This window comes from Scyliorhinus torazame, chromosome 12 (genome assembly GCF_047496885.1).
Source record: "Scyliorhinus torazame isolate Kashiwa2021f chromosome 12, sScyTor2.1, whole genome shotgun sequence".
NCBI lineage: Eukaryota > Metazoa > Chordata > Chondrichthyes > Carcharhiniformes > Scyliorhinidae > Scyliorhinus > Scyliorhinus torazame.
In genome coordinates this window covers 156,934,908-156,961,884 of record NC_092718.1, presented here as the reverse complement: position 1 = coordinate 156,961,884, position 26,977 = coordinate 156,934,908, and the positions used below count along the sequence as shown (strand labels likewise).

At 51.0% G+C, this 26,977-nt stretch overlaps 1 protein-coding gene across 3 annotated transcripts in view; it reads right to left on the bottom strand.

Moving 5' to 3' along the window:
- Positions 1-22,859, bottom strand: part of LOC140386682 (cytochrome P450 2D20-like) — a 145,113-nt gene extending 122,254 nt beyond the window's left edge. Inside the window, exons 1-2 of one of the 3 annotated variants that reach the window (XM_072469232.1) lie at positions 22,563-22,859; positions 18,503-18,671 (exon numbers count right to left, since the gene is read on the bottom strand). In XM_072469232.1, the coding sequence (XP_072325333.1) occupies positions 18,503-18,671; positions 22,563-22,772 (379 nt within the window). In that variant the 5' untranslated portion in view covers positions 22,773-22,859. The remainder of the gene's footprint in view (positions 1-18,502; positions 18,672-22,562) is intronic. The other 2 variants (XM_072469233.1, XM_072469231.1) reach the window with 2 other exon arrangements.
- Between the last annotated feature and the right edge of the window lie 4,118 nt (positions 22,860-26,977).

Here is a 26,977-nt window from a genome sequence, read left to right as displayed (position 1 = left end):
CCAGGGACCATCGGGCGCTCTGAGGGAGGAGGTGGTGCTCGGGCCCGTGCCGGTGACTCCCACAGAGGAGGTGCCAGAACAGCGCAGCACCTCAGACTCCCCCACTGCTGTCCCTGGTGCATCTGGTGGTCAGCGGGCAGAACAGGGTGGTACCACACCACCCGGGACTCCCGAGCAGCAGCCGGGCCCATCCAGCCGGGTTGCCCCAGGAGACGTGCGCCAACGGAGACGCTTGTCGCAGGGCAGGAGCCACAGCAGGTTGCCTCCACTCCTCCTGTATCATCTGACGAACCACCTAGGAATAGTGTTGGAGCCCGTAAGGTCAGAAAGTTAGGCACCAGTTAAGTTGGCAGATGTGGGCAAGGGCAGCCACAGAGGCGATTTCACAGTCGGGCGAAGCACACGAGAGCCACAGCTGATCTACTGTGTACTTCCCCCCGAGGATAAAGGAAAGAGCCAGCCACATTGCCCAATATGTGGTCGCAGAGCCCGGGAACACTGTCCAAGACAGCCATCGAGATCACTGCGAGAAGGGCCTTGCACAGTCCTCCCTCCCAGATGAGGAGGACTGTTTGATGAAGCTGAACTGCACCACGGCCCCGAAGTTAGTGCTGATCTGGGTTGCGTTACAAGTAAAAGGTTGTCCTGGAGTGTTAGAAATGGTCACTGGCGATGCCATCTCTATCGTGGATCATCAGATGTTTCAACTACTTTGCGCAGGGATCTTGCTGCTGACGTTATGCGACAGCAAGGTTGGCGACCTATACCGGCGGCCCATTTGGTATCGTGGGGACCACCGTAACTCTGGTAACACACAGGCAACAGTCTTTTCTTTGGTTGTGGTAGGGGGACCGGAGCCCAATTTGCGAGGCCGTGACTGGTTGCGAGTCCTCCGTTTCAACGGGCAAAAGGTTTTTTGGACGGGCATCTGTACAATATACTGGACAAATATCCCAAAGTGTTTCAGGAGGGTCGAGGTTGGATAAAAGGTGCTAAGGCCCGTATCTACGTGGATCCTGATGCTCAACCCCAGTACTTTAGGGTGAGGCCTGACCCCGACGCATTGTTTGCCAAGGTTGATGCAGAGATTCAACACCTGATGAATCTGGGGATGATACGCCCTGTACAATTTGTGGAGTGGGCCAGTAATTAAGCCCAACAAACCTGTTCAACTCTGCAGGGATTAAAAGCTCACAGTAAACAGCTTCGTGCCTGGACCGGTACCCGGTGCCTAGAGTGGATGCTTTGTATGCAAAGCGAGCTGGAGAGAGTTCTTTTACAAACTTGACATGAGCCACAACTATTTACAGGTGGAGTTTGATCCGGCATCCAGAGAATTTGCAACATTAAACATCCATAGATGCTAATTTGAATATATCCGTATCCCGCTCAGGGTCCCACTTGCCCCAGCAAATTTCCAGTCTATAATGGAAAATATCTGGCATGGTCTGCCGAAGGTGGGCGTCTATCGAGACAACGTGCTCATCACAGGCACCGCAGAGAAAGAGCATATTGCCAACCTCCAAGAGGTATTCTGCTGGTTTTCCCAAGTGGGTGCCCGGCTAAAGAGCAGCAAGTGTCTGGAAGCACCACTAGAACTGGGGGAAGTCATGGAGAGTATCAAATCCATGCCGCCGGGGAAGGCACCGGAGCCGGATGGATTCCCGGTGGACTACCACGAAGAATTTGCAACAGCCCTGGCCCCGCATCTGTGGGAGGTGTTCAAAGACTCGCTATCTAGAGGGACCCTGCCACCCATTCTGGCACAGGTCTTGATATCACTGATCTTTAAGAATATCAAAGACCCGATGGCGTGTGGGTCATACAGACCCATCTCACTTTAAATACTGATGCAAACGTTCGAGCGAAGGCTCTGACGAGGCGACTGGAGAGGTGCGACAGAGGTAGTCACGGAGGGTCAGACTGGCTTTGTCAAAGGCAAGTAATTACCGGCGAACATCTGGCGCCTGCTGAACGTGATCAGTACCCCACCAGGGGAGGAGACACCAAAAGTGATCATCTCCCTGGAAGCAGAGAAGGTCAGAGTCGAATGGAGATACTGGAATGGTTCGGATTTGGCCAAATTCCCCGTGGGTGCAACTACTGTACAATACTCCCATGGCGAGTGTACGGACAAGCACCACCAGCTCTGAATATTTCTGGCTGCACACAGCACCAGGCAGGGTGCCCCTTATTCCTGCTGCTCTTCGCGCTGGCAATCGAGCCACTAGCTATCGCACTTAGATCGGTGAAGGAGTGGAGAGGCATCCAGAGGGAAGGCAGGGAGCACAGTCTCACCCTGTGTGGATGGCCTGCTTGACGCGACCATCAATTCACTCGAAGACACGTGGAGAAGTAAACCGTGGTTTTAATCAGCTTAGAACTGTGCCTGCCTGTGACCAGTACAACTCTGAAGGCGGCCCCACAGGTCAGCAGCTCTTATACTTCCTGTAAAGGGGGTGGAGCCATGGGCGGAGCCCATGCATGCCCCAACATATCCCCTGTGGGTGAAGCCACACAATGGCCCACAGGTAGAGCCCACAGGGTTAATAACATAACACAGTGCACTGGTGAATTATCAGTAATTATACGTTCACCACATTCACCCCCTGATTAAAAAATGAAGTCCGGCGGGGGTGACGGGCTCATAGATTCAGTCGGTCCGGTGCCCGGATCGTACGTTGCGACCGCCGAAGCACTGGTGTTGCAGCCGCTTTGGGTGGCTGTGGAAGTGGGAGCAGGCACAGGCGTGGACTCCGGGAGCGGCTCTTCATGTTTTCGGAGGAGGACTGGACCCGGTGTCATCAGCCAGGGCGGAAGCGAGGCCCCTGAGGTAGCTCCCCTATGGAAAACAAACAAACAGTCATGAGGAGTCTGGTTTGTGGCCGTGCAAAGCAGGGACCTAATAGCGTGGAGCGCATTGGGGAGGACCTCCTGCCAGTGAGAAACTGGAAGATTCCTGGACTACAGGGTCAGTAGGATGGTCGTCCAGACTGTCGCGTTCTCCCCCTACACCCGCCCGTTTCCCCTGGGGTTATAACTGGTAGGCCTGCTCGAGGCGATGCCCTTACTGAGCAGGTACTGACGCAGTTCGTCGCTCATGAACGACGAGCGCCTGTCACTGTGGACATAACTGGGAAAACCAAACAGGGTGAAGACACTATGCAGGGCAGGGGATGGCAAACGGGAAGTGGGAGAACTCATCAATGATGTTAAGGAAGTACATGTTGCGGTTATTGGAGGGGAAGGGCCCATTGAAATCGATACTGAGGCGTTCAAAAGGCCGGGATGCCTTTACCAGGTAGGCCTTATCCGGTCAATAGAAGTGCGGTTTACTCTCCGCACAGATTTGGCAGTCTCTGGTTATAGCTCTGACCTCCTCGGTGGAGTAGGGCAGGTTGCGGGCCTTGATGTAATGGGCGAGTCGGGTGACCCCTGGGTGGCAGAGGTCATCGTGGATAGCCCGTAGTCGGTCATCTTGCGCGCTGGCGCATGTGCTGCGGGACAGGACATCTGGGGGCTCGTTAAGCTTCCCAGGACGATATACTATATCATAGTTATAGGTGGAGAGTTCGATTCTCAGCTCTCCTCGCTCCACTGATGCTCCCCTTGCCCCACTGCAGCACCCCTCGCCCACTGCTGCTTCCCTCGCCCTGCTGCTGCTCCCCTCACCCACTGTCGCTCCCCTCGCCCCACTGCTGCTCCCCTCGCCCCACTGCTGCTCCCCTCGCCCCACTGCTGCTCCTCTCTCCGCTGCTGCTCCTCTCGCCCCGCTGCTGCTCCTCTCGCCCCGCTGCTGCTCCTCTCGCCCCGCTGCTGCTCCTCTCGCCCCGCTGCTGCTCCTCTCGCCCCGCTGCTGCTCCTCTCGCCCCACTGCTGCTCTTCTCCCCCGCTGCTGCTCCTCTCACCCTGCTGCTGCTCCTCCTGCCCTGCTGCTGCTTCTCTCACCCCGCTGCAGCTCCTCTCGCCCGCTGCTCCTCTTGCCTCGCTGCTGCCCCTCTCGCCCCGCTGCTGCTCTTCTCCCCCGCTGCTCCTCTCGCCCCGCTGCTGCTCCTCTCGCCCCGCTGCTGCTCCTCTCGCCCGCTGCTCCTCTTGCCTCGCTGCTGCCCCTCTCGCCCCGCTGCTGCTCCTCTCGCCCCGCTGCTGCTCCTCTCGCCCCACTGCTGCTCTTCTCCCCCGCTGCTGCTCCTCTCGTCCTGCTGCTGCTCCTCCTGCCCTGCTGCTGCTTCTCTCACCCCGCTGCAGCTCCTCTCGCCCGCTGCTCCTCTCGCCCCGCTGCTGCTCCTCTCGCCCCGCTGCTGCTCCTCTCGCCCGCTGCTCCTCTTGCCTCGCTGCTGCCCCTCTCGCCCCGCTGCTGCTCTTCTCCCCCGCTGCTCCTCTCGCCCCGCTGCTGCTCCTTTCGCCCCGATCCTGCTCCACTCGCCCCGCTGCTGCTCCTCTCCCCCGCTGCTGCTCCTCTCGCCCTGCTGCTCCTCCTCTCTCCCCTGCTGCTGCTCCTCTCGCCCCGCTGCTGCTCCTCTCGCCCCCGCTGCTGCTCTTCTCCCCCGCTGCTGCTCCACTCGCCCCGCTGCTGCTCTTCTCCACCCGCTGCTTCTCCTCTCGCCCCGATCCTGCTCCACTCGCTCCGCTGCTGCTCCTCTCACCCGCTGCTGCTCCTCTCACCCGCTGCTGCTCCTCTCACCCGCTGCTGCTCCTCTCACCCCGCCGCTGCTCCTCTCGCCCCGCTGCTGCTACTCTCGCCCCGCTGCTGCTACTCTCGCCCCGCTGCTGCTACTCTCGCCCCGCTGCTGCTACTCTCGCCCCGCTGCTGCTCTTCTCCCCCGCCGCTGTTCCTCTCGCCCCGCCGCTGCTCCTCTCGCCCCGCTGCTGCTCCTCTCCCCCGCTGCTGCTCCTCTCGCCCCGCTGCTGCTCATCTCCCCGCCGCTGTTCCCCTCACCCCGCCGCTGCTCCTCTCACCCCGCTGCTGCTCCTCTCACCCGCTGCTGCTCCTCTCCCCCGCTGCTGCTCCTCCCGCCCCGCTGCTGCTCCCCTCGCCCCGCTGCTGCTCCTCTCCCCCGCTGCTGCTCCTCTCGCCCCGCTGCTGCTCCTCCCGCCCCGCTGCTGCTCACCTCGCCCCGCTGCTGCTCCTCTCCCCCGCTGCTGCTCCTCTCGCCCCGCTGCTGCTCCTCTCGCCCCACCTTCTGCTCCTCTCGCCCCACCTTCTGCTCCTCTCGCCCCGCTGCTGCTCCTCTCGCCCCGCTGCTGCTCCTCTCGCCCGGCTGCTGCTCCTCTCGGCCCGGTGCTGCTCCTCTCGGCCTGGTGCTGCTCCTCTCGCCCCGCTGCTGCTCCTCTCGCCCCGCTGCTGCTCCTCTCACCCCGCTGCTACTCCTCTCGCCCCGCTGCTGCTCCTCTCACCCCACCTTCTGCTCCTCTCGCCCGGCTGCTGCTCCTCTCGCCCCGCTGCTGCTCCTCTCACCCCACCTTCTGCTCCTCTCGCCCCGCTGCTGCTCCTCTCGCCCCGCTGCTGCTCCTCTCGCCCCGCTGCTGCTCCTCCCGCCCCACCTCCTGCTCCTCTCGCCCCGCTGCTGCTCCTCTCGCCCCACCTTCTGCTCCTCTCGCCCCGCTGCTGCTCCTCTCGCCCCGCTGCTGCTCCTCTCACCCCGCTGCTGCTCACCTCGCCCCGGTGCTGCTCACCTCGCCCCGCTGCTGCTCACCTCGCCCCGCTGCTGCTCCTCTTGCCCGGCTACTGATCCTCTCGCCCCGCTGCTGCTCCTCTCGCCCCACCTTCTGCTCCTCTCGCCCGCTGCTGTCCCTCTCGCCCCGCTGCTGCTCCTTTCGCCCCGCTGCTGCTCCTCTCACCCCACTGCTGCTCCCCTCACCCTGCTGCTGCTCCTCTCACCCCGCTGCTGCTCCTCTCACCCCGCTGCTGCTCCTCTCGCCCCGTTGCTGCTCCCCTCACCCCGCTGCTGCTCCTCTCGATCCGCTGCTGCCACTCTCGACCCGCTGCTGCTCCCCTCGCCCCGCTGCTGCTCCTCTCGCCCCGCTGCTGCTCCCCACGCCCCGCTGCTGCTCCTCTCGCCCCACAGCTGCTCCCCTCGCCCCGCTGCTGCTCCTCTCGCCCCGCTGCTGCTCCCTATGCCCCGCTGCTGCTCCCCACACCCCGCTGCTGCTCCTCTCGCCCCGCTGCTGCACCCTTTGCCCGGCTACTGCACCCTTCGCCTGCTTGTGCTATTCATCTCCCTAGACCAATCAGCTGCTTCCTTTTGTCCTTTGTCACATACTGAGGCCTGACATCATTGCAGGTACTCTGCCTGTGGATTCAGTGAGGGTCAATGCAATGCTCCTTTTTATGTTTTGCTGCGATATCTACACTGCGCTCTTCACGCTCTTTTACCCTGTGTCTCCGCCACTTTCACGCGCTCTTTTATCCTGTCTCTCCACACCTCTCTTCGTGCTCTTTTACCCTGTCTCTCCGCCGTTCTCCTCACTCTTTTATCCTGTGTCACCGCCGCTCTCCTCACACTCTTTTAATCTTTCTCTCCGCCGCTCTCCTTGCACTCTTTTATTCTGTCTCTCCGCCGCTCTCCTCATGCTCTTTTAGTCTGTCTCTCCACCGCTCTCCTAACACTCTTTTATTCTGTCTCTCCGCCGTTCTCCTCGCACTCTTTTATTCTGTCTCTCTGCCGCTCTCCTCACGCTCTTTTAGTCTGTTTCTCCACCGCTCTCCTCACACTCTTTTATTCTCTCTCCGCCGCTCTCCTCACACTCTTTTATTCTGTCTCTCCACTTCTCTCCTCACACTCTTTTATTCTGTCTCTCCGCCGCTCTCCTCGCACTCTTTTATTCTGTCTCTCCGCTGCTCTCCTCGCACTCTTATTCTGTCTCTCCGCCGCTCTCCTCGCACTCTTTGAACCTGTGCCAGTTAAGGGCTATCATGGCAGCACGGTAGCACAGTGGTTAGCACAGTAGCTTCACAGCTCCAGGGTCCCAGGTTCGATTCCCGACTTGGGTCACTGTCTGTGCGGAGTCTGCACATTCTCTCAGTGTCTGCGTGGGTTTCCTCGGGTGCTCTGGTTTCCTCCCACAGTCCAAAGATGTGCGGGTTAGGTGGATTGGCGTTGCTAAATTGCCCTTCGTGTCCAAAAAAGGTTAGGTGGGGTTACAGTGATAGGGTGGAGGTGTGGGGATGGGGTGGTGGTGTGGGCTTGGATGGGGTGCTCTTTCCAAAGGCTAATGAAGACTCGATGGGACGAATGGCCTCCTTCTGCATTGTAAATTCTATGATTCTATGATTCTATGGAGAAAATGCTATGACCTATTCTTACTGATTGCGGTCTGTGGGTCAGGAAATTGAGAATCCAATTGCAAAGGGAAGTGCCAAGTCCTGGGTTTTGGAGTTTGAATATGTGCTTGGTTGAAATTATGTTAATAAAAGCAGAACTCTAGTCAATAAACAGAAGCCTGACATAGGTGTCCCTGTTGTCGAAATATTCCAAAGGTGACTGTCAGACCAGGGAAATAGCATCTGCTGTAGACCGGTTAAAGTGGTAAGCGAATTTCAGTGGATTAATGCTATCTGGAAGGTTGGAGATGATGCGTCTCATGATTAACCTCTCAACACACTTCATAAGATGTTAGAGCCACCGGGTGATAGTCATTAAGGCACACTGCCTGGTTTTTCTTTGGAACCGGTATGATAGTGGCTTTCGAAAAGCAGCTGGCAACCTGAGAATGGAGTAAGGAGGGGTTAAAGATGTCTGCAAACACACCCACCAACTGGTCCATTCAGGATCTAAGTGCACGGTCAGGGATTCCAATGAGACCCATTGCTTTCCGTGGATTCACTTTCAAGATGGTTAGTCTGACTTCTGAGTATGTGACTGTGGGTATAAATGTATCCAAAGTTATAGGGGCACATGACATTAATTTTAATATGTTAGCTTCCTGCTCAAAGACAGCGTAGAAATAAATTAAGCTCATCAAAGAGATGCTCTGTTACCAGAGATTCTATTTGTTTTTTTCCTTACAGCCCGTTATATTGTGTAAGCCTTGCCACAATTGATATGTGAGAGTACCTTTAAGAAATGGGTGTTTATCGAATAGCTGTAGTGGGTGTACCTTTAAGAAATGGATGTTTATTAGATAGCTGCAGTGATGTCAGAGAGTGGGTGGAGCTAGGCTGTCTATCTGCTTTTACTTTCGCTTTGGGCTCGCAACTACAGGGTGTGTTTTAGTTTCATTTTGATAGCTGGATAGCTACCGTGGGGGTCTATACTCAATCTCCATTAATGTTGCTTCCCTTGATGTTTCTCAGATCTACCCAGACAGAATCCACATCGTCAGAGCTAGGGGGCCGGATTCTCCGATTCTGAGGCTAAGTGCGGAGGATCTGTGGCGTTTTACGTGGAAAAAAATTTGATGAGGGGCAAGCAGCCACGCCACGTAAAACTCCCGGACTCCACAAAATAAACGGGCAGAGAATGGCCGGGCCCGTGGCTGCGGATGAGCACGGGGATAACCTGCAGCGGTTGCGCGTAAAACATGGCGCTGGCCATGCGCGGAACCGACCTGCTAGATAGTGCCCCTCTGGGCATCCCCTGGCCTCCTCTCACCAGTCCCTCCCAGCCCACCCAACCCGGCCAGCAGCACGGCTCCCGCCCGACTGTGGCGGCGCTGGATACAGTCAGCAGCCACCATGCCGGGTTCCCGCATGGCTGAGACCAGAAGTGAACAATGCCGTCGTGAACTCGGGGGGCAGCGCATCGGGGGAGGGCTTCAGGTGACGCGCTGAGGCCGTCCCAATGGTTTACGGTGCGCAGCGTGATGACGCAATTTCGGAGGGGGCGGGGTATATAAAACCTGCGCCAAACAGGTGCGATTGTGAAATCAGCGTCGGAGAACGGAGAACCTTACCCAAGTGTTGACGCCAACGGAGAATCCATGGACTTTCACATCAGAAAAATAGATGCCAGACCTGCACTGATTCTGCTACTGCTGAGCGGCGAGCACTGGCACCGTGTAGAACACCATCGAATTCCATGGAAAACGGTGTGGGATTCACTGGATACATGATGGACACTCGCAGGGCTGATAAGCTGCAGCCGCACTTAAACAATACACCGCCCACACACACACTGATCAGGACCGAAAAGATGGGACAGGTTGTGCTGGAGCACCCATACAGCGTACGGGTCGGCTGGGGCTAGAGGGCACCCAGGGGTCACCTTTCCGACCAAGGCACCAGGTTTAAAGCGGGTTGTCAGCGGCATGCGCAGCTGCAAGGCTGCCTTGCCGGCTGCAGTAATGGTGTTGCATACCTGTCTAGCCAACCCCACAGCCCACCTCCTGGCCACTCCCCACTATTCCCCCCAGCCCTGGCAGATGCCCCCCCGGCCAGCGGCACGATAGTCGGTGAAGTATGTCAGTGCTGGACACTATCCGTAAGCCCTATCTCTCCTTCAGCAGCCACCACGCCAGGTTCGCGATTTCTGAGAGCACACGTGGACTGTGCCGTCGGGAACTTGGCCCATCAGAGACAGAGCATTACAGATGGGCCAACAAATGATGTGCGAACGGTGTTTAAACTATGCGCGCCATGTGTCTTATTGACACTTTTCAAGGAGACGGAGCATCGCGATTCGACATCAACCAGCACCTGCCACGATTTTGCCGTTGGGAGCTACTCTCCGCCTGATCGTACGCCCCGATTTCAGCGACGGCTAACAGAGAATCCCCACCATTGTTTTAATCTCCTCTTTAACCAGCAATATAACTCCACCACTTCCTGCCTGCCCTTCCTAACTACGAAAATCCCTAGATGTTCGGTTCCCACCCCTGATCACCTTGCAGCCATGTCTCCATAATCCCAACTATATCATGCCTATTTACATCTATTTGCATGATTAATTCAATCACTTTATCATGAATGCTCCACGCATCAAGGCACAAAGCCTTAAGGGTTGTCTTTTTCAGATTCCTTGTCCCGTTCCTATTATTTTTTACCTTGTCCCTGTTTTATTCTGACACCTGGGGCGAAATTCTCCGGAAACGGCGCGATGTCCGCCGACTGGCGCCCAAAACGCCGCAAATCAGACGGGCATCGCGCCGCCCCAAAGGTGCAGAATGCTCCACACCTTTGGGGGCCGAGCCCCAACCTTGAGGAGCTAGGTCGGCGGCGGACGAATTTCCGCCCCGCCAGCTGGCGGAAAAGGCCTTTGGTGCCCCGCCAGCTGGCGCGGAAATGACATCTCCGGGCGGCGCATGCGCAGGAGCGTCAGCGGCCGCTGACAGCTTCCCACGCATGCGCAGTGGAGGGAGTCTCTTCTGCCTCCGCCATGGTGGAGACCGTGGCGGAGGCGGAAGGGAAAGAGTGCCCCCACGGCACAGGCCCGCCCGCGGATCGGTGGGCCCCGATCGCGGGCCAGGCCACCGTGGGGGCACCCCCCGGGTCCAGATCGCCCCGCCCCCCCAGGACCCCGGACCCGCCCGTGCCGCCTTGTCCCGCCGGTAAGGTAGGTGGTTTAATTTACGCCGGCGGGACAGGCATTTTAGCGGCGGGACTTCGGCCCATCTGGGCCGGAGAATCGCGCAGGGGGGCCCGCCAACCGGCGCGGCGCGATTCCCGCCCCCGCCGAATATCCGGTGCCGGAGACTTCAACAACCGGCGGGGGCGGGATTCACGCCAGCCCCCGCCGATTCTCCGACCCGGCGGGGGGTCGGAGAATCTCGCCCCTGATGTCTTTCCGGAAAAAGTTTTTTTTTTTGTCTTATGGATGTTGCAAGGAAAGATTAAAAGTTACTTGTAGAGTACTGTATTCTTTGGGGTATTTATTGGTGTTGACAGTTGTTAAGATGTTTACTGTGGGTTTATAAAGTGTTAACTGGTTTCACAAATAAACATTGTTAAATTTAAAAGTACTGTAGATCTCTGTTGCATCATACCTATGAAGTAGGCCCATGTGCTCCCCATAACCACAATCTATTAAAAGTTGTGGGTCAGGTGAGCTCCATGATGCACTTTGGGGTTCTCTAAACCCTGGCCCATAACAAATTGGGGGCTCGAGGGGGATAAAAGTCTATCTATTGATTTGGCTCAGTGAACTTAAAGGCAGTGAGGGGTGAGCATATTGCGGGAGATTTTCAGGTGTGGTATTCCAGTTTAAGTAGGGAGTGTGTTGTGGACAATGGCTCTTTCAGAGGCTCAGAAGTTTTTTGGGGTGGAGACGGTCACATACAGTACCTTACGGACAGAGACTAAGAACAGGCTTTTAGATTTGGCAAAAAACATTGCAATTAACATTACCCGACAGAACGCGAAAATCTGAGGTACTTGCCGCCCTCACTGAGCATTTGAAATTGCCTAAGATACAGTCTGACTCATTGGAAATGGCAAAGATCCAGTTGTTGATTAAGCAACTTGAAATGAAAAAGAATTAAAGCAGCTTGAATACGAAATGAGAGAAAAAGAGGGAAAGGGAGATACAGATCAAGGAAAAAGAAAAGGAGAGAGAAGAAAGAATAGCCCTAGCAGATCAAAAAGAAAGAGAAAGGGAGGTACAGATCAAGGAAAAAGAAAAAGGAGAGAGAAAGAGATAGAGAGGAAAAAGAAAACGAGAGAGAAAGAGGTAGAGAGGAAAAAGAAACAGAGAGAAAGGAAAGGGGAAAAGAGAGAGAGTTTGAACTTTAGAAAATGGCCATGAAACATTGACAGTCAGTTAAAATTGGTGGATGGAAAGAAAAACATATGGTCTGAGTAGAGTGATGAGGATAATGAGCTTGAGCGTCACAGTCGAAGGCTTGTGGGGATCTATTTAATATTGTCCACGCAGTGCCAAGGTTTGATGAGAAGGAGGTAGAAGCCTTTTTCATTTCATTTGAGAAGGTAGCTAAACAAGATAAATGGTCACAGGACATGTGGGTATTACTGATTCAAACAAAGCCGGTAGGTAGGGCCAGTGAAGTGTTTGCATCACTACCGGAGGAGGTATCTGGGATGTATGAGGAGGTGAAAACATCCATCTTAGGTGCATATAAACTAGTGTCTGAAGCCTACAGACAAAGGTTCAGAAATTTCAGGAAAGAACCTGGTCAAACATACAGGGAGTTTGAAAGGATCAAACAGAGTAATTTTGATAGGTGGATAAGGGCTTTGAAAATAGACCAAACATATGAAGCTCTCAGAGAAATTATACTTTTGGAGGAGTTTAAGAATTCAATTCCTAATGTGCTGAGAACTCATGTGGAAGAGCAGAGGGTTAAAACTGTGAGGTTAGCAGCAGCAATGACAGATTATTGTGAATTATTTCAGAAATCAAAGCTTGGTTTCCGACATCAGTTAAAGCCTGTGAGGGATAGAAACTGGGGACATGAGAAATACTCAACTGGTAGAGGTAAAGGAAATCTGATGGGAGATAATAAGGAGAGTGTTCCTCATATTAAAAAAGAAATCCGGGAGGGTGGAAAAGAAATGAAAAGTTTCAAATGTTTTCACTGTAATAAACTAGGACATGTAAAGTCACAGTGTTGGTGGTTGAAGAAAAGCACTGGGAAGGCTGATGTGGTAAAACAGGATAAGACCGTGAGGTTTGTTAAAGTGGTAAAGGAAAGCCCAAGTGAAGTGAAGGAGGTGCAAAAGGTTGTACAGCCTGGTCAAGAGGTGATTGATCAGAAGGTGCCAGATGTCTTTACAGAATTTACTTGTGTGGGTAAAGTTTACTCATGTGTACCAGAAGGATCAGGTAAAGAGATACGGGAGCTAGTCAATCTTTAATGGTAAGAGATGAGGAGTTATGTCGTTTGGGAAGAGTTGCCAGAAAAGGTGGTAATATGTGGAATTCAGGGTGAGAAGAGTAGTGTTCCATTATATAAGGTAAGGTTGGAAAGTCCAGTGAAGAGTGGTGAAGTGGTAGTAGGAGTAATAGAGAAACTATCTTGTCCAGGAATACAGTTTATCTTGGGTAATGATATCGCTGGATCATGGTGGGAGTGAAACCTACTGTGGTTGATAAGCCAGTAGAAAATCAGACAACTGAAGTGTTGAAGGACGAGTATCCTGGGATTTATCCGGATTGTGTAGTGCCAAGGTCGCAAAGTCACAGGTTAAGACAAGAGGAGAAATCAAAGAGTGAAGATGAAGTTGAAGAGCAATTATCAGAAATGATTTTTGATCAGATGGTTGGAAAAGAACAAGAACAGGTGGAGGATGAGGTGGACATTTTTAGAGGAATCTGAATGTATACCAGAATGTTATAACCGTAAAAGTGATGTCTTGATGAGAAAATGGAGACCTTTACATATGCAGGTGGATGAAAAGTGGGCAGAAGTTGTTCAAGTAGTATTGCCGGTAAGGTATGGAAAGGAGGTGCACATGAGGTACCAGTGGGAGGCCATTTGGGAGTAAGGAAAACTCAAGCTAAAATACAAAAACATTTTTATTGGCCTTGACTACATAAAGATCAAGTTAGATTTTGTCGATCATGTCACACATGTCAAGTGATGGGGAAACCTCAAGCAGTGACAAAACCAGTGCCCTTAAAACCCATTCCAGCATTTGAGGAACCTTTCACAAGGGTCTTAATTGATTGCGTCGGACCACTTCCTAAAACAAAAAGTGTGTAGCAATACCTTTTGACTATAATGGATGTGTCCACTAGGTTTCCAGAGGTCATTGCAGTATTCAATATTACAGCTAAAACGATTGTGGAGAAATTACTTAAATTCTTTACGAGGTATGGAGTACCCACAGAAATACAATCGAATCAAGGATCAAATTTTACCTCAAGGTTATTCAAAGAAGTTATGGATAGCTTAGGAATAAAACAATTTAAATCAACTGCTTAGCATCCAGAATCGCAGGGAGCTTTAGAAAGGTGGTATCAGACATTAAAGACAATGTTGAGGGCTTATTGTCAAGATTATCCAGAGGAATGGGATAAAGGAATTCCATTTGTACTGTTTGCAATTAGGGATGCACCTAATGAATCAACCAAATTCAGTCCTTTTGCACTAATGTAGAGTATGCTTAAAAATGGCATAATTGAAGAAGGTTGCAGCCAATGGAGCTCACCCAGAGTGATGGTACCAAAACCAGACGGTACCCAACGGTCGTGTGTGGACTATAGAAAGGTTAATGCAGTTACAAGAACGGACTCTTATCCTATCCCACGTTTGGAGGATTGCATTGAGAAAGTGGGACAATCAGCTTTTATTTCCAAACTGGATTTATTTAAAGGTTACTGGCAGGGACCTTTATCCGAAAGGGCGAAGGAGATTTCAGTTTTTGTGACTCCAGATGGTATATACCAATTCAAAGTTATGCCACTTGGCATGAAAAACTCCCCGGCCACATTTCAACAGTTAACTAACACAGTTGTTTCAGGATTACCCAATTGTGCGATATACATCGACGATCTGGTAATTTTCAGCCAGACATGGAAAGAACATTTAAAACATCTGATGGAGTTATTCAATCGACTTCAAGAGGCGGGTTTGATGGTAAACCTGGCCAAAAGTGGATATGGAAAAGCCCAAGTTACTTTCCTTGGCCATACAGTCGGACAGGGTCGAATAGTCACATGGGATGTGAAAACAAAAGTTATTGGGGAGTTTCCAATACCCTCGAGTCGAAGGGAAATAATCCGATTTCTTGGCATGAGTGGATTTGATCGTACATTTCTGCCAAATTTCTGCAGTGTGGTTGCTCCACTGATGGACTTGCTGAAGAAACATTGAAAATTTCAGTGGACAGCGGAGTTCCAACAGGCATTTGACTGCCTGAAAGCTGTGATAACCAATGCTCCTGTGTTAGAGAATTACAAGGGACTCTGTGATCAGATTGAACTAAAGTATCTGACTTTAAAGAGAAATGCCGAGGCGTAGAGAAATGGATGGATCGTGCAGAGACCATCTTGTCCAAAGAGACTGTCAAGCGAGAAGATTCCAGGTGGAGGAAGAAGAACAAAAATGGACTATGTTATTATTAAATGTTTGCGTGTTTTGTTTTGTTAAAAAAAAACAGATATTCATTGTCCAGATTTCTTAAAAGAAAGGAAAAGGTGAAAAATGAAACCATCTTGAAGTTGATGGGGTTTTTTTTCTTGGGGGGAGGTGTCATGTGAGATTACCTTTCAGAAATGGGTGTTTATCGAATAGCCGTAGTGGGTGTACCTTTAAGAAATGGATGTTTATTAAATAGCTGCAGTGATGTCAGAGAGTGGGTGGAGCTAGGCTGCCTGTCTGCTTTTACTTTCGCTTTGGGCTCGCAGCTACAGGGTGTGTTTTAGTTTCATTTTGATAGCTGGATAGCCACAGTCACAACGAGAAGGTGTATTAGTCTCTCTCTCTGCAATCTAAAGACTGTCTCCAGATCCTTTGGTGATTTAGGCATAATACCTGTTTCTATAGATAAGTTAAACCTGATATCTTCCTGTCAAAAGGATCTTTTTTGTCTTATGGATGTTGCAAGGAAAGGTTAAGAGTTACTCATCGAGGTCGATATTCTTTGGGGAATTTATTGGTATTGATAGTTGTTAAGATGTTTACTGTGGGTTTATAAAGTGTTAACTGGTTTCATAAATAAATATTGTTTCAAATTAAAAGTACTGTAGATCTCTGTTGCATCACACCTGTAAAGTAGGCCCTTGTGCTCTCCATAACCACAATCTATTAAAAGTTTTGGTCAGGTGAACTCCATGATACACTTTGGGGTTCTCTAAACCCTGGCCCATAACACAATCGACGGGAATCTGTAACATTAGTCCAAGACTTTAGCTTAGTCTGGTAGTATCTCTTGGTACCCCTGATGGCCTTACAGAGGTCCTACCTAGATTTTTATACAGGTCATGGGCTCCCATTTTAAATGCCTCATATCTGGACTTTTAATAGGGAATTGGCTTTCTGGTTGAACCATGGTTTCCGATTAGGAAATGCTCATATTACCTCTTTGGCACGCAATCCTCAAAACACTTACTGATGAAGATTGTGACGTTAGTAGCACACTCGTTTAGGTTGGCCGCTGAGTTCTTGAGTATGGGCCAATCCACTGACTCCAAACAGTTGTGTAGAAGGTCTTCCGTTGCCTCAGGCCAGCATTGCATGACTTTCCTATCCACCTGCTTTAGTTTCTGCATGTGTGCTGGGAGAAGGAGCAGCGTCCTGTGGTCTGATTTTTCAAATTGTGGCCAAGGGATGTAACGGTAGGCGCCCTTGATGTTTGTATAACAGCAAGAGGATGTCAAGGATATTAGGGCCATTGGTGGGGTGGGAAATGTGTTGGTAAAATTTTGGAAATACACTTGAGATTGGCCTGGTTAAAATCACGGTGAACAAGGTCTCCGGGTATTTTGTTTCAAAGTTAATTATAACAGTGAACGATTCATCAAGTGCCTTCTTCACCTCCGCCTGAGGTGGAATATAGGCCGCTATAATAATGACAGAAGTGAACCGCCGTGGAAGACAGTAGGGGTGGCACTTCAGTCACGTATTCGAGATCCGGAGAGCAACAACTCGTCAGGGTTGCCACATCTGAGCACCATGAGGTGTTGCTGAGGAAACAAACTCCACCGCCCTTTGTCTTGCCAGAGGATGCCGTGCGGTCCATCCGATGAATTGAGATGTCCTCAGTTTGCAAAGCACAGTCAGGTAAGGCAGGATTCAGCCATGTGTCCGGCAGTCTCTCAATTCTCTCTGAAAAGTAAGTCTAGCATTAAGCTTGTCCAGTTAGTTTTCAATGGCTTAGACATTTGCAGGCTTCGAGGGCCGAAGGGCCTGTTCCTGTGCTGTACTTTTCTTTGTTCTTTACTCCAGGGGAGGAACCGCGTTGTTTTAATCTCACTTGAAGACCAGCACATTTTCTTCATTTCCTGGGTCGATAGCAGCTTCTGCCTATCCATCGGTCCTCTTCTGCTACTGGATCGGATCGGGCTGGCCCACGTGACCAAACCCAGCATCGATGGCCGGACTGAAAGCCCCCCAATCTAGGCCTAGTCGGGCCTACTTTTCAGGCCTCTTCTGCCTCCTGATCAGGTTTGTCAGGGTATGGACACTGGGCGGGCCTTTCCGTGTCCTGTCGAGCCAGATCACATAGTTGAATGCCGAATTGGGGACCTCGGAAGTTAGATCCTTCTCCAGGCGGGGTTGAGCCCACTAGTCCATTTCAAGGTCGAAGTAGGGTCAACGGTGACGTCCTTCCCAGTCAGGTCTGACTAAGTCATGTGACTCGGTACACAGAAGTCGAAGAATCTCCAGACCCGTAAGTTCAAAGAAGCATGGTTCGTGATTTTGTTAGTTTTTAGATCTAAAAGACTAAAATGGCTCTAATTAATGTAGAAGATGATCTGCAAGGGACACCTCGCAGAGAGTCGCCATGCTCCTGCGCCATCTTTTCAGTTTCTTCGATCGATTGGACAATGCTCAGCACCTTTCACGACATCTCAGATACTGAAGCAGGCTGTGTTTATACAGCGTTTACACAGGACATTATTCAGACTTGGACTGATAAGTGGGAAGTAACAGTCACAAGTGTTGGGCAATGACCATCACCAACAAGAGAGAATCTAACCATCGCCCCTTGACATTCAATCTCATTACCATCACTGAATCCCCCATTATCAACATCTTGAGGGTGGATGCTTGGAATTCACGAAGATTAACTCACCTCCTGACATCCCAAAGATGGTCCCCTATCAACAAACACAAGTCAGAAGTATAATTTAGTTCTCTCCACTGGCCTGGGTGAATGAAGCTTCAAAAATACTCAGGAAGCTAACACCATCCAGGAAAAAGCAGCCTGCTTGATTGGCATCCCGTTCACCGTGACAAATACTCACTCTTTCCACCACCAACACACAGTGACAGCCGTGTGTACCATCTACAAGATGCATTGCAGTAAGTCACCAAAGTTCCTTCAGCAGCACTTTCCAAACCCATGACCCCTACCATCTAGAAGCACAAGGGCAGAAAATGCATGGGATCCCCACCACCCGGAGGTTCCACTCCAAGCCACACAGAATCCTGACTTGGAAAATATCATCGTTTCTTCACTGTCGCTGGGCCAAAATCCTGGAAGTCCTTTCTTGACAGCACTGTGAGAGTACCAAGTGTACACCACTTGGACCACAGCGGTTCAAGAAGACCATCTCCAGGGCAGTGAGGGATGGGCAATAAATGCTGGCCTAGCCAGCAACGCCCACATCCCATGCTCTTTGATTAAATCGGAAGGTGTTTTGTCACCACCGGGAAGCATGACGTGGAGCCTCTCTCATTATTAAGTGAATTCGACTCCCATGTCTCTCACCGCAATCAACTGCATTAAATCTAGCCAACTGAGGATCATTCCTCTCCCTCCACAGAATCCTCTACAGACTGAGAAGGTGATGGGGAGTTGTTTATCAATAGAAACAGTTCAAATCTGTTCGAAGCATTGAAAGTATCAATTCAAACCAAAGAATAATTAGCCACCCCCCCTGCATCACCCCACCCCCCAAAAAATTCCCAAGCTGGTTTCTGAAGTCAGGTATCCAGTTACCTTCTCCTGCGGTCTTCATCATATATTGGTACATGGGTAAGTTTGGCCGGTCAGCAAAATCCTCAGATTTCTTCACCAGTGCTTCTTTTACAGTTTCATAACTGTTCAGTATCACAGTGTTTGTCCATCCAAACTGTACACCGACCACATCGCCGTATTTCTTCCACAGCTTAAAAATGGGAAAAAAATTAACTGGGGGACGTTGATCACTTATAGGTCAAAGACTACGTTGATCAGAGTTTGAATGAGAGGCATAATTTTACTGTTAATTTATACATTGGGATTGATCTTCCAGGTCCTCGAGGTAACAGGCCTGGCCCACGGAGTGTGCAGGTGCGGCTTTGCCGTTGACACAATGAGTATCAGCCGAGCCTCTGTTACGTTCACTCTTGTCTCTGAGTCACAAGGTTCCAGATTAAACTCTGACTGCAGCACCTGAGCACATTAATCTATGCTGACTCTCCAGAACTTCACTGACAGAGTGTATTGCTGGAGCAGCAGATGTCTTTTGGGTGAGATTATAAAGTGAGGCTCAAATGTCTGCTTGGGGCTTGGTGGCTGTCAAAGATGTACAGATGTCACGGCACTATGAAGGTGGGGACTATCACTGATGTCCTGGCCAATATTTATCGCTCAATCACATCACAACAAAATGAGACTCAATTTAAGCTTGAGGGACACCTAGGGCATGATCTACCGGCCACGCTGCATCTGAAAAGCAGCAGGCCACAGTGCCACGTGGCTTATAACTGCCGGACACCCCACTCCTGGGACCTAATCAACCGTAATCTCGCAAGATGTCGCAATGAGGAGCCCGCCCGTTATGGGTGGGGTCACATTTGGGCAAATCTGCATATTACTGTTGTGTTATGCTTCTTCATGTAGCATAAACTGCTTCCTTGATGTGTACTCTGACAAAGGAAGGCTCAGACTTGGAGATAGGTCCAGCCCAATCATTGCTAAGCAGAAAATGGCAGCTTGGTACCTTGGTAGTGCCACCTGGGTGCCTGCCTGGCACTACCAAGGTACCAAGCTGCCATTTTCTGCTTAGCAATGATTGGGCTGGAGGTGCCCTGTGCAGGTGTGGGCCAGCGCCCCCCTTACAGTGAGTTGGGACTGGGGTGTGGGGTTCGGGGGTTGCGCTGAGGGCTCGAGAGTTCAGGTCACCATTTAAAATTGGCGTCCCCCTCGCTCCCTGCATTGCAAATTTCGGCGAGCGGGGCTCCTCAGTGCAGAAAACAGGTCTAAGTGCTGGTTCGGCTGCTCGTTTCCCGCTGAAGCCCCGTATCTAATCGGAGCCACGTTCAGTAGAGTTGTGTTTCTCTTCGCTGTGAGTGCCGGGAAACACCCGGCTAAATGTGCTTGCTATGGGACATAGTTCCCATTTGGTTCAATCGCTCCCCTTATCTTTTGATTCGGCATGTTACAGCTTTCTGGACTCAACACTGAGTGTAATAATTTCAGATCATGAACTCTAATGCGACAACACACGTCTCACCCCCCCCACCCCCACAGCCCCCACCCCTTCCCCCCGGCACCACTCCCCATCACCAGCACCATTTTGTTTTCTTCTCTTTGCATGTTTCAATCTTCTCATTATCTTTGCTTTCCGACAGTAGCACACCTGCTCGAGACGCATCTTGCCCCACCTCCATTGCCTTTGACCCTGGAGGACTAATCTTCTGTCATTCAATATTGCTCCTGTCCAGGAGGAACTTCCAATCTCTAGTGGCCGGGGGAGGGTTGTACCCTGGAGATGGCCCAGAAGATACACTGGGGAAATTCCTCTGGAATCCCAGAGCAAGAACTGCCCAGGAATCAGTCAGGAAGTTCAAACTTCCACTGAGCAATAATCCTGCATCTGTAAACATCCGAAACTCTGATTTAAATCGGAGACTTCAAATGGTTCTAGCTCTCTTCGCAGAATAGTTAGCCAAGAAAGGTCAGAGGAACGAAAAGCATTTCAAACTCCTTGGTTCTAAACTACCAGCTGTGCTCCCACATTACCACCCCACCACCCCCACCCAACCCTATCCCCGCACCCCACAATTACTGTTAGTGCTGCAAAATCATAGAATTTACAGTGCAGAAGGAGCCATTCTGTCCATCGTGCTTGCACCCGCCCCTGGAAGGAGCACCCTACTTAAGCTCAGGCGCACGCCTCAACCCTACTCCCGTAAACCCAGTAACCCAACCTAACCTTTTGCACACTAAGGGGCAATTTAGCATGGCCAATCCGCCTAACCTGCACATCTTTGGACTGTGGGAGCACCCGGAGGAAACTCATGCAGACACAGGGAGAATGTGCAGAGTCCACACAGACAGTCGCCCGAGGCCGGAATTGTACCCGGGTCCATGGTGCTGTGAGGCAGCAGTGCTAACCATTGTGCAACCGTGCCGCGAGCAATGTGCAGCTCCATCCCAGTGTGGGTAGAAAGAGTGAGGTGGCAATCCGACTCTGTTCTCTGAAGTTCTGGCCCCTCATGAAGTCTTCTATCATTTAATCTCTCCTGTTTTTCAACCTATCACAGATCCCGTTTTGTCCTTGTCCCAGCAGTGCAGCAACCTCTCACTCAAAACCCCAGCGCACCTTTAAATTTTCCCAGTTCTGATGAGCTGAGTTGGTAAACTCTGTTTCTCTTGGCGCAGATACTACCTGTCCAGCCGATATTTCTTGCGTTTTCCGTTTTTATCGTGTTGCTGATTGTGGAATCGTTCTGTACACGAAATGTATGCTGCCTTTCTTACATTATAACAGTAACTACTCGTCAAATGTTCCTCATTGGCCGCAAATCACGGCGAGATCGCCAGTGTTTGTGAAAGGTGCTATATAAATGCAGGCTTTTCTTTTTGTGACTTCAATTTAAATTGACACCAGAAGTATATTAAATCCAAATGTTACATTCAACCCGATAAAGAAAGAGCACAGAGAGAAGAAATGGTCGGTGGATCAGACACAGTAAAACAAAACTGAATTAAAGGAGAGACAAGCAAGATGGAAAGAGAGGAAGGGAGAAGAAAAATCTACAAATAGAGGAAAAGAGAGATCGGTCGAATGGGTGTAATGCAATCTCTGGAACATAAAATAAAATATTTACTAGGACTTGGGTGTCGCAGGCTGTGCCAACATTTATTGCCCATCCCTAATTGCCCTTGAGGGGGTATTTAAGAGTAAACCACATTGCTGTGGATTTGGAGTGTACATGTAGGCCATGACCAGGTAAGGAGGGCAGATTTCCTTCCCTGGTGAGTCGGATGGGTTTTTACATTAATGATTTCATGGCCATCATTAGATTTATATTCCAGATTTTTATTCAATTCAAATTTCACCATAATAATAATAGCTTATTGTCACAATTAGGCTTAAATGAAGTTACTGTGAAGAGCCCCTAGTCACCACATTCCGGCGCCTGTTTGGGAAGGCTGGTACGGCCTTCTGAACCTGAACCAATTGAACCTGCTGGCATCGTTCTGCATTACCAACCAGCTGTTTAGCCCACATGGTGGGTCCCCAGAGCGTTTCCTTGGGTCTCTGGAATACTAGTCCAGTGACAATACCACTATGCCACTGTTTCCTGTGTGTTGCGTTCCGTGATCTTGTCTAGGAATGATTCTACAGGACTGTTGGTGACTTTGCCAGAACGACGATTTGTTAATGTACACGTGGTTAGGTAACAATACAAATTTTATACAGACCATGTTATTACAGAGTAACATTAGACTCTCCTCCAACTACCCTTAACTGTGACTATCCCTTGTGCACGCCTTACAACCTTTCACACAGTCCAAGCCGGGGACAACAAAGCTCTCAACACAAAAGTTACACTGAATTCCATTTAAAGAAACAAGTTTTTAAAAATCTCTAAAGAAGAACACAAGTGGGTTAAGAAAAGTTGGTGTCAAAGAGGGAATGAAGTTATATACAATTTATAGGGTAGAAACAATAAGCCCCAATAAAAGGGGGAAAGAGAATGAAAGGGTTAAATGAGACCCATAGAACTGCATTCCTCACATCAAGACAGCTCCATTCACTCTTTGTTATCTCACTGTTTGGATTTACCTTTGCAAACGATAGGTGAGGATTGTTCAAGTCTACCTGATGAATATTCCCAATGAAAGGCAAACCCCAGGGTCCAGGAGGGTAGTTCCGACACTTCTTTCGTCTCTTCATGAAGTCAAGGATCAGAGCAAACACAGTGAAGAACACGGCCAGCACAGTGAATCTGTCAAATACAGTGAACAGGAAGCCGGGGAAAGCTGAGAGCTCCATCTTTACCAGAGAGACAAAAACACTTGTCCAGCAGTCAACGAACTGTTCCCAGTCTCACCTGACTGTCAGTGAGCTCCGCTGCAGAGCTTTACTGGGAGGAGTCCTTCATTCTTATGTAACAAACAACACCATGTGACTTTAGCTTACCCAATCTGTGATTTTAGGCAATGTTTGTTTTAAAAAGCAGCTGTATCCTTAGTGACGCCCATAGAAGGTGTGGATTTGGACTGACAATCACAGGCTCGTTGAAATTAAAAATTTGGCCCTCCTCCCAGCCATAATGTTTCTTTGCCTCAGTCTCACCTGATGAAGGAACTACATCTTGAAAGCTCGTGATTCCAGATAAACCTGTTGAACTTTAACCTGGAGTTGTAAGGCTTCTTACTGTGTCCACCCCAGTCATTTCCACGCCAGCTGGCAGGGCAACAAAGGCCGTTTCCGCCAGTTGGCGGGGCGGAAATTCCTCCGGCGTCGGCCTAGCCCCTCAATGTTGGGACTCGGCCACCAAAGATGCGGAGCATCCCACACCTTTGGGGCGGCGCGATGCCCGTCTGATTTGCGCCGTTTTGGGCGCCAGTCGGTGGACATCGCGCCATTTCGGGAGAATTTCGCCCATGTTCAGGGAACATGGGCGCAGGGAAAGCCCCAAAGGAGAAAAGCGCCCCCACCCTCCCACACAGCAGGTAGTTCAGGCTCCCATGAACCCTGTAACAACCCACTGCACAGCCACATCGGACAAGGCGGAATTCCGATATTCCACCCCCCTCACAGTGACCCAATTACGGGACGCGTGTGCGAAAATCACACCGTTGCTCCCCGCTTCAGACCCACACCATTTCTTTGCCACCGTCAAACATCAGGCGACCATGTACGGCCTGGATGAGAGAGAGCATGTAAAGCTCATGGTTCTAAGTTTGGATCCATCGGTAGCAGCAGCCCTTCCCGACCCACAGAACGTAGGAGGAGGCACCCTTGCAGAAATGCATACCGCGATCCTTGATGCGATCGGGTATAACCTGGGTGACCCCGTAGATGGCCTCAATAAGTGTAGGCAGAAGACGTCTGAGCACCCCACAGCGTTTGCAGGACGCCTGTGGATTCACTTCGAAGCCGTTTTGGGAGACGTAGACCGTGCCCATTTGTCCCCAGACAATATGGCCAAATGGACCCGTACCCTTATCTCCCATGCCACAGATGCAGGACCTAATGCCTGTAATAGTTATGATCCCTCAGAAGAGGCCCATAACGAGAAGTGGGTGGTTAAAAGATTGTCCCGCGTTTGGGAGCAGTCTGTTCATAATAAACCCGGCGCTAAAACCACCGAGGAAAAGCAAACCGCCACAGACATGCAGGCAGTAAAAGCCACACCTCATAACCCTGCCTGGGTAAATGAGGGAAAGCACATCCCCCCACCCAAATCAGAAGAACGTTACAACTGCGGACATTTGGGACATTTTGCAAAAGAGTGCAATGGCCCCAAAAAGCCACAGAAAGCCCAACAAACAGGCACTCTGATGAAGAAAAAGGCAGAGCCCATCCATAGCGTTAACGCCCGTTCGGATCAGACAGACTTGACCGAAACAGACTGACGGTGTACGGGCTCCCCCAGTTGGGTCTGTGATACCCTTTGGGATAGGTCAGGACGACCCGTAGTCGCAGCGAAAATTCGGGGACAGCCTATCGAGTTTCTTTGGGACACAGGAGGGTCCCGCACCACCATAAATTCCTCCACCCTTTTTCAAAAGGACACGTGGCCCACTACAGCCACTATCACCCTCAGCGGCTTTACAGGCCACTCGCAGCAGGGACACATCACAGCCCCTGTATCCATCCAAATCGGAACCATAACCACAAAACATCCCGTAGTTTTAGTAGACCTGCCCCACACAGCAGAACACATCCTGGGGATTGATTTTATGAATTCCCACCACCTATCCTTCGATTCAGTCAACCAGTGTGTCTGGAAGATGGCGAAATCCGCTAGAGCCCCCGCAACGCTCAACATAGGGGACTATATGAACAAAATTAGCGCAGTAGGCGAGTTTTGGTTCAACCCCACCACACTCAGCACGGACCGGCAGGTTAGGGCAGTCCTGCAAAAGAACAGGGCAGCATTCGCGACCCACAAGCACGACTATGGACAGATGACTGGCTCCGTACAAGTAACAGGACCAGACCCTAGATCCCCAAAACAGTACGGATTCCCCCTAGAAGCAGAGGGAGAAATCCTAAAAGTTATAGAGAGCTTATTAGAGCAGGGCGTACTAAGATCGGTAGCCTCTACTAATAATGCCCCGATTTGGCCAGTGAGAAACCCCGACGGATCATGGCGCTTGACCATTGTTTACCGGGAACTTAACAAAGTCACCCCCGCAGCAGCCCCCAACGTAGCAACAAGTCCCGAGACCATGCTCAAGCTGGGACTCAATTCCCACTATTTCACGGTTTTGGACATCAGTAATGGATTCTGGTCCATTCCATTGACAAAGGCGTGCCAGTACAAATTTGCCTTCTCTTTTAGAGCGCAGCAGTACACGTGGACATGCCTGCCACAAGGCTTCCACAACTCCCCCTCCATTTTCCACTGACAGCTGGCAAATGGACGAGCAAAACTTTCTCGCCCCGAATGTCTGGTACAGTATGTAGATGATCTACTACTGCAGACAGACACAAAGGAAGAGCACATTGAGCTTCTGTCCGAACTCCTGGAATTACTACATTCCATTGGCTGTAAAGTAAACCCCATAAAAGGCCCAGATATTGGAAGAAGTGGTATATTTGGCTACAATTATCACACGGCAAACGCGAGATCGAACATAAAAGAATTGACTCGATCGCTAGATTGCCCCTTCCCCAGAACGTTTCAGCCCTCCGGTCGTTTTTAGGACTGGTTGGCTACTGCCGAAACCACATTGACGGTTTCGCCAGCAAGGCAGCGCCCCTCTCAGACCTCCTAAAGAAAGAAGCCCCCTGGGAGTGGCTTCCGCAGCATACGGATGCTGTGGAATCATTAAAACAGGCACTCATAGCCGCCCCCGCACTCCAAGTTCCAGACCCGCTTTCCCCTTACGCCATAGAGGTAGCAACCACAGACCGCACTCTTTCAGCCGTGCTCCTGCAGGAACGGCATGACCAGTTAAGACCCGTAGCTTATGCTTCCTGACTTTTAGATGCTGTGGAGCAGGGATTTTCAGCCTGTGATAGGCACCTGCTCGCAGTTTTCTTGGCAGTCCAGTACTTTTCATACATTACCGGACTGAACCCCATCACCATTCTGACCGAGCACACCCCACCCAACTTTTACTGGACGGACGACTTAAGGACGGTACCGTCAGCCAAGTACGCGCAGCTAGGTGGACCCTTCTCTTGCAAGGACGGGACATCACAGTAAAACGGACAAAGACTCACACATACTTAGCAGACAATTTGCAGTACCCCGGAACCCCCCATGAATGTGAAATCATCTCTCCATATCATAACACAGGCCCCTTTATACCAAAAACACCCCCCAGAAAAATAGGAAATTCATCTCAGAGCCCCCCTCACCCGGACACATGTGAACCCATTAAGATCTATGTGGATGGATCTTCCACAGTCTTAGATGGGCAGCGCATAACAGGTTGCGGCTTTATGTTGAGGACGCGCAGGGACGCGCCCTCGAGCAGATAGCATTAAAGCTCCCCGGGCACTTAGACGCGCAGGCAGCAGAGCTTGCGGCCATCTCGTACATAATAGACCACCCAGATTCCTTCCCCAGCCCAGCAGACATATACTCAGACAGCCTCTATGTCTGTAACAGCCTTACAGAATTTCTGCCCCTGTGGGAAACAAGAGGATTTGTTTCCACGGATGGGAAACCCCTCCCCTCAGCCCCATTACTGCGCCATATTTTACAAAAAGCCCAGAACAGGACCTTTGGCATCATAAAAGTCCGCAGCCACCATCGTTCCTCCCCACCTGGAAATGTAAAAGCCGACGCACTGGCTAAGGCAGGATCCAGGCATGGGTATTTTTGGAAACCCCCCGAAAGCGCGCCAGTGAGTGCGCCAGTGAGTGCAGTTCAGGTCGCGCAGACTAGGATCGAGGATCTAGTAGAGGCCCAGAAGCAGGATAGCGCTCTCACTGAGATTGTGAAAGGGAAGTTTCCAGCCTCCTACGAGAGGTTCAGAAATACACTAACCACACATGACGGTGTGGCGTTAAAG